The sequence below is a fragment of the Carcharodon carcharias genome, chromosome 2 (assembly GCF_017639515.1).
Source record: "Carcharodon carcharias isolate sCarCar2 chromosome 2, sCarCar2.pri, whole genome shotgun sequence".
In the NCBI taxonomy this organism is placed as follows: Eukaryota; Metazoa; Chordata; class Chondrichthyes; order Lamniformes; family Lamnidae; genus Carcharodon; species Carcharodon carcharias.
Genome location: NC_054468.1, coordinates 117,216,389 through 117,228,917, shown reverse-complemented (window position 1 = coordinate 117,228,917; position 12,529 = coordinate 117,216,389). Strand labels below are relative to the sequence as shown.

Sequence of the window (12,529 nt, the reverse complement as noted above, 5' to 3'; positions counted from 1 at the left end):
GTCAACCTTCCCATTCAGCTATCCCAAGTAACAGTGTTGGTAGGCTAACCTCTGCCTGCTAGTCCACCTTACTGTTGGTTTACATGTGTGTTTGTCTATAGTCAAAGTAGGAACTTTTATTTTCACTTTTTTAAAAAACTGATAACTGATTTGTGGTGTGTACAGCTGGTTTGCTTGCATAACCAGTAACTGACTTTTAAATATGTTGAAATTCCTTTTCAATAGCCTGTCTTTTATAACTGTCAGAAGCTTTGCACAGGTTTTTCATCCATCAAAGGCAGAGTTGTCTAAGCAATGTGACCTGCAGAAGTAAAGACAGTTAATGCTGGAAATACTCAGCAGGTCTGGCAGCGTCTGAGGAGAGCAAAACAGAGTTAACATTTCAGGTCGATCTTTCACCATCCAACACACCTCGTGGCTTAGAATGAAAAGCAGGTCCTCCCTAATTATGGACCCTGGCAGGAAGCCAGAAGTATGTCATTTATAGTATGACATCTGTGACAGAAAAGGCCATTCTATGAAATGTCAGAAGGAAGAATTCTCTCCATGAAAGCATTTTTGGAGTCACAAGAGTAGTAAGGTAGATGTACACTGCTTAGTGAATACCATATCAATGCTGTCACTCCTGCATTTGTCTATAAACACAACATAGCATTTACACGAGGCTACCTCTCGAGCTTACCTCCTTAATAGCGGTAGGGACATTGAAACTGATTTTAGTTCTTTAGCAGGTGCTGCCTTTTTTTCAAAAACATTTAAACAATTTTAATAGTCTTGTGTAGCTCTTTGTTACCATTTGGTAGCTTTTAACACCTGTCTATATACAACCAAAGTGGCATGGTTAACTTAACAGGTAGTGGTTCTCTGATCATTTTAAGATTCTTTTTTGTGCTGGGGACATGCTTGAAAATATGATGCCTTTTAATTTCATATCTGCTTTTACTAAAAGGTGGGAAAAGAAGAGATAATTGAAAGGTCGAAAAATGTGATCTTCATATAACAGACTCTACACTCCTTAAATTAGGTCTTGCTGCAACCTGTGTCATGTAATTATCAGAATTAATGTGTCTGGACAGAAAGATGTGACACATCCACTGTCTAGAACTCTTTAACTGCCATGTCTGGCTTTACATATTTTAGTGAGGTGAAACTTTAAGCTTTTTATTTTTGGGAGAAAAAAAATTCCGCTCCTTCTCCAAAAATGCAGCTCTATTTCATTACTGTGGAAATTTAAAGAAAGTAAAGGTTCATTTTATGAGCGACCTCTTGATTTTTGCCAGACTGTGGTTGGGTTGAATTATACTCTGGGCACACTTTCCGTACTTGTGTATTGTCCATATTTATAGTATGTGGTGGACTGCTATATCAGTGCTATCAGCTAATGTTATGTAGATTTTAAAATCTGTATATATTGACATTTTTGGCTGCCTGGCGGCTTCACATGTTAAAACAAGGTTAAGCATCGTGACAACTGAGCTGCCAGATTGAATCCATATGGGGATGATAGTCTGCCGGCTGTCTGTCTCAATTACAGAGACACGCGAGCAGGGATATTGCAGTAGTGCGTCACTTCAACTTCAGTAATCAAAAATAGCAATTACAGAATTTAAACATTTCAATCTCTTTTACATTGAAATCTGTGAGCAACTATTTTACCAAATTTTAAGCAATTTGTAAAGCATTCTGCAGTCGTGAATAGTAAAACAGATTTTTTTAATTGAATTACCATTCCGGGATTTTAAATAGGAAATTATTTTTATGCTGGCCGTTTATAATTGTTTTATATCTTCTCATTTATTGACATACAAATGAGAATGTACCTCTTCTGTTCACGCCTGAAGCAATCTCTGGAAAATGTTTAATTGACAAATTATAATTGTGATCAAATTTGGTATTTTTAAAACTTACACAGTGCCGAAAGCCAACCAATTTTAACTTATTTTATAATGCGTTTTGACAGCATTGTGGATCATGTTAAAGTAGACTGACGTTACCTTGCCAAATATAACCATCCAAGGTAAACTGAAAGGGATAAACTCTGATATCATCTATCTAAATGAAGTAATCAATCCAAGAGAATATAGCTAAACTACAGAGAACTATGTATTGTGATGCCGTCCAATTTGGATATTGATATGCCAAGCAGACACAGGTCACTGAACGTGTCACTGTGCCAAAGCTATCACAAGAATTGAGCCATGAGCAACTGGGCCATTTCATCTAGTGCTTCTTAAAATTTTGCTTATTGAGGTGAGCGATGTTAGTAATGGAGATTAGAATTCTGAGCATTTCAAGCACCAACTGTCAGCATGAAGCACTCCCAGTTCAGATGTAGCACTGCCCACTGTAGAATAAAGGCCCCTCTTAACATTGGCCCAGCATTATGCTCCAAATTAATTTCAAGCTTACCGCACCAGAATATCATTTTATTCTGTTTCCCACATCATCCATCCTGTGGCCTCCAAGTGAGGATGAGGAACAGTTTTGTATTAAAACTGGATTGGAACTATCTAAGCTCATTTCACACAGGACTATTGCAGTCAGAGGGGATTCACAAATTACAAAAGCAAAATACTGCAGTTGCTGGAAATCTGAAATTAAAAACAGAAAATGCTGGAAATGCTCGCCATATCTGGCAGCGTCTGTGGAGAAAGAAAGTGTTAATGGGCTAGATTTTCAGAGTCTGGAAGACTCCACAGACTTTTAAACATGGCGGGTGGGAGCCATATGTGGAGATCCTGCCCACATTTCCAACAGATCCCATTTCTGCCGGTAAGGGAAAAGGGGCACGGCAAGATTCACATTGGAGGGAAACCTGAACCCAGCAGGGCCATTTGAACTTAGTCCTGACTTCAGACAGATCCCATTTTGGCTGTTGCAAGGGCCTTAACCCATAGTGTGTAAGACACAAATTCATGGAGTAGACGCAGATGCCGTTGAATTGGTGAATAAAGTCTGTTTAACTGTCGTGATTTGAAGGTTTTTAAATCCCCCTGTCTTTAAACTATTTTTTAAAAGCCTGGCTGCAACTGCCAATGATTTGGTTAAAAGAGGACATCCATTGGACTGCTTTGATTGACAGGCCAGTTGGTACAGCATCTTTTTGAACAATTTCAGTAGAGTTCATTGTTGATGTTTCCCTAAGATCTATTCATTATGAATACTTGGCTACATTTGAAAAGCTATAATTATCTCAGCAGGGGGGTTCTGAGTTCACAGTTTCACTGACAGCTGAAAGAGGCTATTAATGGGTTAGGGAAATGAACGGAAGCTTTTGTTTTTATAAGAGATTGACCACTTGAGATGTAAATGCTTTGATGCTTTCATGAATGGGAGTTTTCCACTATCAAATCTCTACAGTGAGAGCTGTATTAGGTTTTTAGAAGTTCATATTTTTCATCTCCACGTGCCTGAGGTCTTTCCATGGTGGATACTGGGTGAGGTGGTATGGGGGTATGAGGGATCATGAGACGTGGATAAGGGGTGTGAAGGCTAGAGGGCCCAAATTCTTCTAAAAGTACTGGCATCAAGTCTCAGAGAACCGAGGCAAGCCTTCTAATCACCCTGCCGTGGCACTCACCTGCCCCGCATCCTAGTAGCATCTGCTTCCATGGTTGGTGGGCCTGACTTCATTCTGCACTCACCCTCCCCTGGGGCAAAAATTTCGCAATTTGGGGCACTTTTTACCAAGGTGACCCACCTTGGTAGTCAAAATCTGGCTCGACGTTTCAGGTCTGTGACCTTACTGCTGAAAGATTGTCGGCCTGAAAAGTTAACTGTTGAGACTCTCATATCATGAGTCTAGGATAAAATTGAATTCCAGTCCCAGAAGGGGACAACAAGATTCTAACCCACTGCAGCACCCAGTTCTTCTCCTTGTTTTTGAACATTGTTCTAAATTAGTTTTCCAATCATAGAATAGTTCCAAACTTCTGCTGAAATGGCAAACAAAATAAATGGAATTGTTTTATGTGGTATTACCTGAAATCTGCACATATTCCAATTATCACATCACAGGCACGTGGTTAAATCCAGCACAACTCTTACCTCCCCCAGCGTCATGTCTAAATTGCATCTTTGTGTTGGGGTATATTAAAAACCATAAAAGTGTTTTTTTTACTTCACTCATTTCATCTCCGGATATGGGTATTGCTGACAGGCAGCATTTATTGCCCATTCCAAGTTTCTCTTGAGAAGACGTTGGTTAGTCGTCATCTTGAACCACTGCAGTCTGTGTATTTAATGTGTTCCCACAATGCTGTTTGTTAGTGAGTTCCAAGATTTTGACAATGATGAAATGACAATAAGCCGATGTCTGGATGGTGTCCGACCTAGAGGTGATTGTGTTCCCATGCATGGGCTGCCTTTGTTCTTCTGGTGGTGGTGGTGGTGGTCATGGGTTTGGCAAATGCTGACTGATTAGCCTCGGTGACTTGCTGCAGGGCACACTCTGGATAGTACACATTAAAGCCACAGTGTGCCCATGAAGGAGTGAATGTTAAAGGTGTGACAATCAAGCGGAATGGTTTGTCCTTTTTCATTGTTGAGGCTTCATCTATCCAGACAAGTGGAGGGTATCCCATCACACTCCTAGCTTGAGACTTTTGAATGGTGGAGGGACTTTGAGGAGTCGAGATGAACCACTTGCTGCTCAGAATAGCCAGCCTCTGACCTGCTTTAAAAGTCACAATCTTTATGTATCTGGTCCAGTTGAATTTCTGGTCACTGGTGTTGATGGTGGGAGACTTGGTAATGGTAATGTTGTGGGAAGGTGGTTAGGATCTTTCTTGTTGATGGTCATTGCCTGGCAGTTGTATGACATGAATGTCACTTGATAGGAAGAAGAAGAAAGACAGACTTACAGTTGGCATTTATGAGCTGAAGCCTGGTTGTTGTCCAGGTCATGCTGCTTGCAGGCATGGACTACTTCATTATTTGAGGAACTGTGTTCACGAAGCAGTTCATTTCACACACACCCTCTTGCCATTGAGATTACAACATATGAATGTCCATTGACCCATTACACATGGAGGTAATATTTAATTCTAAAAGTTAAAGCTCCATTTCCCACTGTGAACTAGTCATCCTGAAGTGGTCTGTAAATGAGATCTGATTTAAATGCACATGGATACCAACAGGATTAGCACACTAATGCTTGCCAGAAGCCCTGTTTATGTATTGGCTTGCTTTGCACCTCAATTTTAATCAAAAATTAAGTAGTGAGTATTTTATTAGAGCTAACTAAATTATCCACCTAATTTGAGCATACGTATTTCAATGCTGATCATAAACATGCTAGATTATAAGAGAGAATAATATTCACAGATGTGGCCCATTGGCATTTGTACTAAGCAGAACAGCTTTCACATCCTACTTGTCAACTATTCTAGTTAAGAAATTGAATTGTAGGATGCAGCATATTGGAGGGGGAGGGAGACCAAATCTGAGAGCTGGTTAAAGTGGATAATTATGCTTAGGATTCTTTTGGCACAATCGATATTTGGGCTAGTACTAGTTTTGTAATTATAGAAATCTGTCACTATAATAAAAGTTGCATTTTGTAAATTTTATTCAGAAATGTATGTGATGAGAGTCAGCAAGTTTGTGACTGCACTTGCCATTGTAAATCTGCAGTCAGGAAAAATGGCTATTGCAGCAATCTACACTTGGCCTTTTTCCATGCACGTCATACACAGTCCTACCATAACAGCTTCTCTAAGTGACTTGTCTTTCCCCAACCATCTTTTGATCTATTCCAAAAACGGGAAGAAGACAGTATTCTGATTTGTGATGGTTGACATTTTTGTATAGTGCACAAGAGTGGCATCATATCATTGTAGCTGATTTTTGATGGAATATAATTTTGTTTAATATTTCTCCTCTGATTTCTGTGCAGGTTAAAAATGCTGAGAGACTAAGTGATGATGAGGTTCCATCAGATGTAGATTTGAATGATTCTTTCTTCACAGATGAACTGGGGCAGTCAGGTAAACAGAAAAAAATACACATTTGTAGATCATGCATGGATACAAGAACTCTCCATAGCCAATTTCCTGTATTCACTGTTAAAGCTGATAGTTTCTAAAATCAAGAGAAAGGTAACAAATTAATGTTCAGACTAATATTTTGAAACTCTACAATTTTAGTGGTATTTCTGATAGGCCCCTTCCATTCTTCAAATCCTCTTTAAAGCAAAAAAAATCTTAAATATTGTGGCACATGAGTTACTGCTGCTTATAAATCGTTGTTTAGTCATTAATATAAAATCATAGCTGTCATCTTAATTTAAGACTTCAGATAAAAACTGCTATTAAGATTTATCTAAAACATGTCTGAAGATTCATTGTAGAAGCAACTCAAAATTATCTTTTGTGGAAATTTTCACATAACTGCTAAGAGACTAAACCTGAAGCTACAAGAAAGAAATTGTATTTTTTCTATGTTGACAGTTATGACAATCTGATTAGATGTTTGTAAATTTGATTTTATGTGTATGTACATTCTGTTTCAGCAGAGTACAGGTCCCTTTTTAAAGTGGAACAGTGACTGGGGATTATTTCTTGCTTTTAGACTTTGACCTTACACCTTTTATTGTCAGATTAATATGCACTTAATATGTCCAGTATCTCCATAGTTGGCTTACAGAATGAAAATGTGGAATAAGATAATTATTCCAGTTTTTGCGTACAAACGTTTATGTTTATCAGTCACACAAGTGCTGCTAAATGATGTCATTATATATACAGCAAAACAATAAAAATGATACTCTAGGCGGATTGGATTTTTTTCTGATTTAATAGTGATTGTATAATGTTTCCTCACTTAGCAATAATATTCACTGCTTTTTGTAGTTCATTTTGTGAAGTGTTTTGAGATATTCAAAAATGTTTTTTTAATCAAAGTTGTCATGTTGAACAACTTTCACATTTTGTTCTTTTCATTTCTTACTTGTAGCATTGCAGCAAAAGAAAATGCACAAAAAGATCAAAAAGTCAATGGATAAACCACTGACACCAGAGGAGGGTGATTTAGAAAAGGAAAAGGTCAGAAAATGCGCCATATTAAAAAATGAACTACAGAGTGTATGGCATGAATAAGATATTTCATCTTTTGCATGAGTAGCTGTCAAAGCTGTCGCTGCACCTTTTGAAGAAGAGCATTGTTTTTTCCCAGTTCCCTGTCAACATTTAGCCTGCAGGCAACATCCAAATAATCAAATCAAATAAGCTGATTATTTATAAAAAATAAAAACAAAAAACTGCGGATGCTGGAAATCCAAAACAAAAACAGAATTACCGGGGAAAATTCAGCAGGTCTGGCAGCATCCAGAGAAGTGGAGAAGTAAAAAGTTGACATTTCGAGTCCTCATGACCCTTCAACAGAACTGAGTAAAATTAGGAGAGGGGTGAAATATAAGCTGGTTTAAGGTGGGGGGGAGGGGGGGGTGGTGGGGTGGGGTGGTTGTAGGGACAAGCAAACAGTGATAGGAGAAGATAATCAAAAGATGTCACAGACAAAAGAACAAAGAGGTGTTGCAGGTAGTGATATTATCTAAATGAATGTGCTAATTAAGAATGGATGGCAGGACACACAGGGTACAGCTGTAGTGGGGGTGTGGTGGAATAAGACTAACGGCATAAAAGGTATAGATTTTCAAAATAATGGAAATAGGTGGGAAAAGAAAAATCTATATAAATTATTGGAAAAAACAAAAGGGAGGGGGAATAATTTCGTTGCTTCTACAATGAATCTTCAGACATGTTTTAGATAAATCTTAATAGCAGTTTTTATCTGAAGTCTTAAATTAAGATGACAGCTATGATTTTATATTAATGACTAAACAACGATTTAGTTAGTCTTATTCCACCCCACCCCCATTAGAGCTGTACCTTGTGTGTCCTGCCATCCATTCTTAATTAGCACATTCGTTTAGATAATATCACCACCTTCAATACCTCTTTGTTCTTTTGTCTGTGACATACTTTGATTATCTGCTCCTATCACTGCTTGTTTGTCCCTACAACCACCCCCCCCACCCCCCCCACCAATTGTCTCTCTCTCTCTCTCTCTCTCTCTCTCTCTCTCCACACCCCCCCCCCCCCCCCCCCCCCCCCCCCCCCACCTTAAACCAGCTTATATTTCACCCCTCTCCTAATTTTACTCAGTTCTGTTGAAGGGTCATGAGGACTCGAAATGTCAACTTTCTTCTTCTTCGCCGATGCTGCCAGACCTGCTGAGTTTTTCCAGGTAATTCTGTTTCTGTTTTGAAGCTGATTATTTAGTTATTTATCTAATTGAAGTTTGTGTGGCTTTGCCGTATGCAAATACTACTGCATTGCCATACATGATATCAGTGACCACACTTCATAAGTTTTTCATTGACTGTTGAAGCACTTTTGGATCTGAGATTGTAAAGACACTATATATAAATCTTAGTCCTTCTTTTCCTTTCTGCCTGTCCTTTCCCTGCTCTGTCCATTAGCAGCCACGACATTTTATCTAAGCTGTGTGTCTACAAAATGTTGAAAATTAACAATGAAATGAAAAGATTTCCTCAGGGAAAATAAATTTACTTGCTAGCAAAGTCATGCTTTGCTTTTTCATTTCTTTGCCTTTCTCTGCTTTTTATTCTATTTGTTTTAGCTTTTCTGATTTGTAATCCTTGGGTGGATTGTGATGATTCTTGTGCCTCAATTGCCCCTACCCCAGGAGAAACTGGTGATAATTCCACATGATCTTTCAGAATCTTGATGACCTTGACGGTAGTTAGGATCTGCAGTAACATAAACAGCTGACAGATAGCATAGTTTAACAACTGGACTAACAGAAGATAGGAGTATCATCTTGCGGGCTTTTATATACATCTGGGTGCTCTGTTCTGAGCATCTGTACTTTTTGCCTTAATTAGCAGGTTTACAGTTTAAATGTTCTCAGAACAATGTTCAGTCAATTTACACCTCAAAATATTTCATTATCAGGCAAAAATGGCCTTGCTTATGATGGACGATGAAGAGGAAGACCGAAGACACTTCAATTATGACAAAATAGTAGAACAGCAGAATCTTAGCAAGAAGAAAAAGAAGAAATTAATTAAAAAGCAGGGACTCCTGAAAGAAGACAATTTCCAGGTAATTATTATTCATTTAATACTTCAATGTGGCATAGTGGTAATGTCACTGAACCAGTAATCCAGAGGGCCAGGGTGATGTTCTGGGGGGCAATGGTTCAAATCCCACCTTGGCAGCTCGTGGAATTTAAATTCAGTTAATAATCTGGAATTAAAAGCTAATCCATGAAAAACCAACTGGTTCACGAATGTCCTTTAGAAAAGGAAATCTGCCATCCTTACCTGGTCTGGCCTACATGTAACTACAGACCCACAGCAATGTGGTTGACTGTTAACTGCCCTCTGAAAGGGTGATGGCAAACCACTCAGTTCAAGAGCAATTAGGGGTGGGCAACAAATGCTGGCCTTGCCAGTGACACCCACATCCCATGAAAGAATAAATTAAAAAAAAAAACAAAAGCATATCCAGATAAGGTATTTCTGTATCATGTTTATACTTGTCAAAAATATAAATATCCTACTGTGAATTGCGGATGAGATTCATGTTAAAATAGATTGGTAGAACAGTGGAGCAGGATAGTGCGCTTTAAATCTGATTCTGAAGTTTTAAAACATGTCAGTAAAACTCCTGATTGCTGGCCTAAAGCACCAGTCTGCTGTGTTGCTAATTGTAAGGCGGGTAATGATCTCCTGGTCCATAGGTGGGGAGATAGATCGGACCAAGGATGGGCTTAAGGCATGGAGAATAAAGACTAGAGGGAATGGTTCCTTGTTAGAATCTGTTAGCTGCTGGCATATTTCTGATATGATAATTAGGGACTCTAACGGCTGCTGTTTTTTTAATGTTTCTGCCCCATACATTCCCATTGGTCAACCTCTATAGCTTCATGAATTGACAGCACTGTCAATTAAATGTTTCAGGTAAATGAAGAAGCACAGAAATGACTCTATAATCACAATAACCACTACAGGCACAATTTTACCCAAACAAACACAATTCTATTACAGTTCAAGTAAATATTGTCCTTAAACTTTTACATCCTCATTTGGAAGTGTACTTTTCTCCTTTGGCACCTCCTAGTATATTTCCAAAGGTATGATATAGTACAATTGATGTGCCAGAATGACTTGTATAGTAGCCTACAAGAAAATACTTCTGGAGCTCTCTGGAGACCTTGAAGATATACAACAGATTTATTGGGGTTCTCTAGAGTAAATAGAGAAAAGCTATTTCTCCTAGTGAGGGAATCCAGAACAGGACAGTATAATCTTTGAATTAGAGCTAGTGTGTGGTTTTTGGGTCGCTTGAAATATTCAAGTCTTGAGAGCTATCAATTTTTGTTGGTAACGATATCAAAGGATTTGAAACAATGGTGGATAAATTAATTTAAGGTACAGATCAGCTTTAATCAAACTGAATGGAACAAGCTGTAGGGATTAATGGCCTACTCCTGTTCCTATGTTCCTACTTAATTTGATAATGAAAGTTTGATAATGAAAATTCATTTCAGATATAGCCCAAGTTTAGTTATGAAGAGAGGCCAGAGAAACTAGGGGTCAATTTATTAGAGCAAAGATAATCAAGAGGAATGTTGATCAAGTAAATTAGAAAAGCAATTTCCATTGATCAATGAGTTGATGGTTCGAAACTATCACCAAAAGAACAAAGGGAGAAGTGAGAAGATTTTTTTCTAGTGTAGTGCATTGTCAGACCACCAAATACCCAACGAAAAAACATGGTGGAAACAGAACCCGTAATAGCTTTAATGGAAGAATGGATGACTTTGCAAAGTGAAAACTTTAAAGGGCAGGAGAATAGGACAAAATGAATAGCTCTTTCAGAGAACCAGCACAGGCACAATGAGCTGTAATTCTATGGAAGAAAAATAGAAAGGAGGAAATAGGCTTTACATTAAATGCTTTCCCATTCAGATAATCTGACATGGAAAAATTGCATGAGAGTTCTGAATTGCATAATCCTGTTACTATGGAGATCACTGGCAAGATTCAGAGGTTGCCTAAATTTTAAACATTGAATATATTGTAAAACTGGACAGCTCAAACAAAGGTTTAAGATATTATGTTTGAGAAGATTTTTTTTGTCACTAGGTGGATGTTGCTGACCCAAGGTTTCAAGCCATATACACTTCACACCTCTTTAACCTGGACCCTTCAGATCCTGGTTTTAAGAAGACTAATGCCACACAGTCAATCTTGGAAGAAAAGTCCAGGCAAAGACAAGAGCAGCAGAAGCAGGCAGCATCACTCAATAGGAAAGAGAGAGAGGTTACTGGAGAAGAAACAATGACAGCTGTGAAGAAACCCGTAGATCATGCACTTTCTTTGCTTGTAAAATCAGTGAAAGCAAAAGCAGAACAATTTCAGGCTCGAAAGAAACAAAAAACTATGTAATAGAATCTGTGTGTAAAAAAGAAAATTCATTCAAATTTTTGCAAATATACTTAAGTTTTGATCGCTAACAATGTACGTATACATCACTGGAAATAAGCTTACTAAAATAAGTTGTTCAGATAGTTTTAAATACTTCTCTCCTAGGTTTAATGTATCTCCAGGACTAATATCATTAATGTTAACTAGAATAATGTCTTTTACCAATAGCTGTATTTGAATTAAATTCTTCTGTCCACTGCTGGAACCCAAAACTTTTGAAGAGTTGTCTGTATCAGTCTTTTATTGTTCATGCTCACATGTGCTTTGGTCATGCTAATATAAGGTGCATTTCTTTCATATCACTACTTGGCATTACTAAAAAGGTGCTTGCTATTAGAAAAGGCTTTCATATGAAAGCAAAGAGAAAAAAGAAGCTGAAGATCAAACATCGAAAGTTAATTCCACAAAAGCTTTTAAATTTGTGATAAGGAAAAATATGAACATGTGGTTTTTTTTAATGCCCTATCTTTTCACTTATGTTCAGATTTGCAAAAAAAAAAAATTCAATATTCAGGTATAACACTGCTGGAATTGGAACAAAAATTCTCCAATGTCAAAAACTCTGTTCAAAATCTTCAGCTTAAATTTAAAGAAACAGGAACTTTGGAACAATACAATTAACATTCTATGAAAATGTTATTTTATATTTGAATATATTTAGGGAGCTGCATTCCTTTGGAATTTAATGTCTCGTTAAAGTTTTTGAAAGGGAAAAAAAGACAGACTTGTATTTATGTAAAACTTTTCATGATCGCCAGATGTCTCAAAGCACTTTAGAGTCAATGAAGTAAGTGTAGTCACAGTTGTCATGTGTGAAACACGGCAGCCAATTTGCATACACCAAACTCACACAAATGGCAATGTGATAATGACCAGAAAATCTGTTTTGTGATGTTGATGAGGGGTAAATATTAACGAGGACACTGGAAAGAACTCCCCTGCTGTTCTTTGAAACAGAGCACCTCCGACAGTGTAGCACTCCTTCAGTTGGTAGTACAGAACTTGAATATT

The 12,529-nt window shown here is 37.8% G+C and overlaps 1 protein-coding gene across 3 annotated transcripts in view; it reads left to right on the top strand.

Annotated features, from left to right (window-relative positions):
- esf1 (ESF1, nucleolar pre-rRNA processing protein, homolog (S. cerevisiae)) overlaps window positions 1-11,730 on the top strand; it is a 64,590-nt gene extending 52,860 nt beyond the window's left edge. For all 3 annotated transcript variants that reach the window (XM_041212191.1, XM_041212200.1, XM_041212185.1), the window contains 4 exons: window positions 5,897-5,987; window positions 6,955-7,043; window positions 8,979-9,128; window positions 11,177-11,730. In XM_041212191.1, coding sequence (XP_041068125.1) covers window positions 5,897-5,987; window positions 6,955-7,043; window positions 8,979-9,128; window positions 11,177-11,479 — 633 coding nt within the window. In that variant the 3' untranslated portion in view covers window positions 11,480-11,730. The remainder of the gene's footprint in view (window positions 1-5,896; window positions 5,988-6,954; window positions 7,044-8,978; window positions 9,129-11,176) is intronic.
- The last annotated feature ends 799 nt before the right edge of the window (window positions 11,731-12,529 follow it).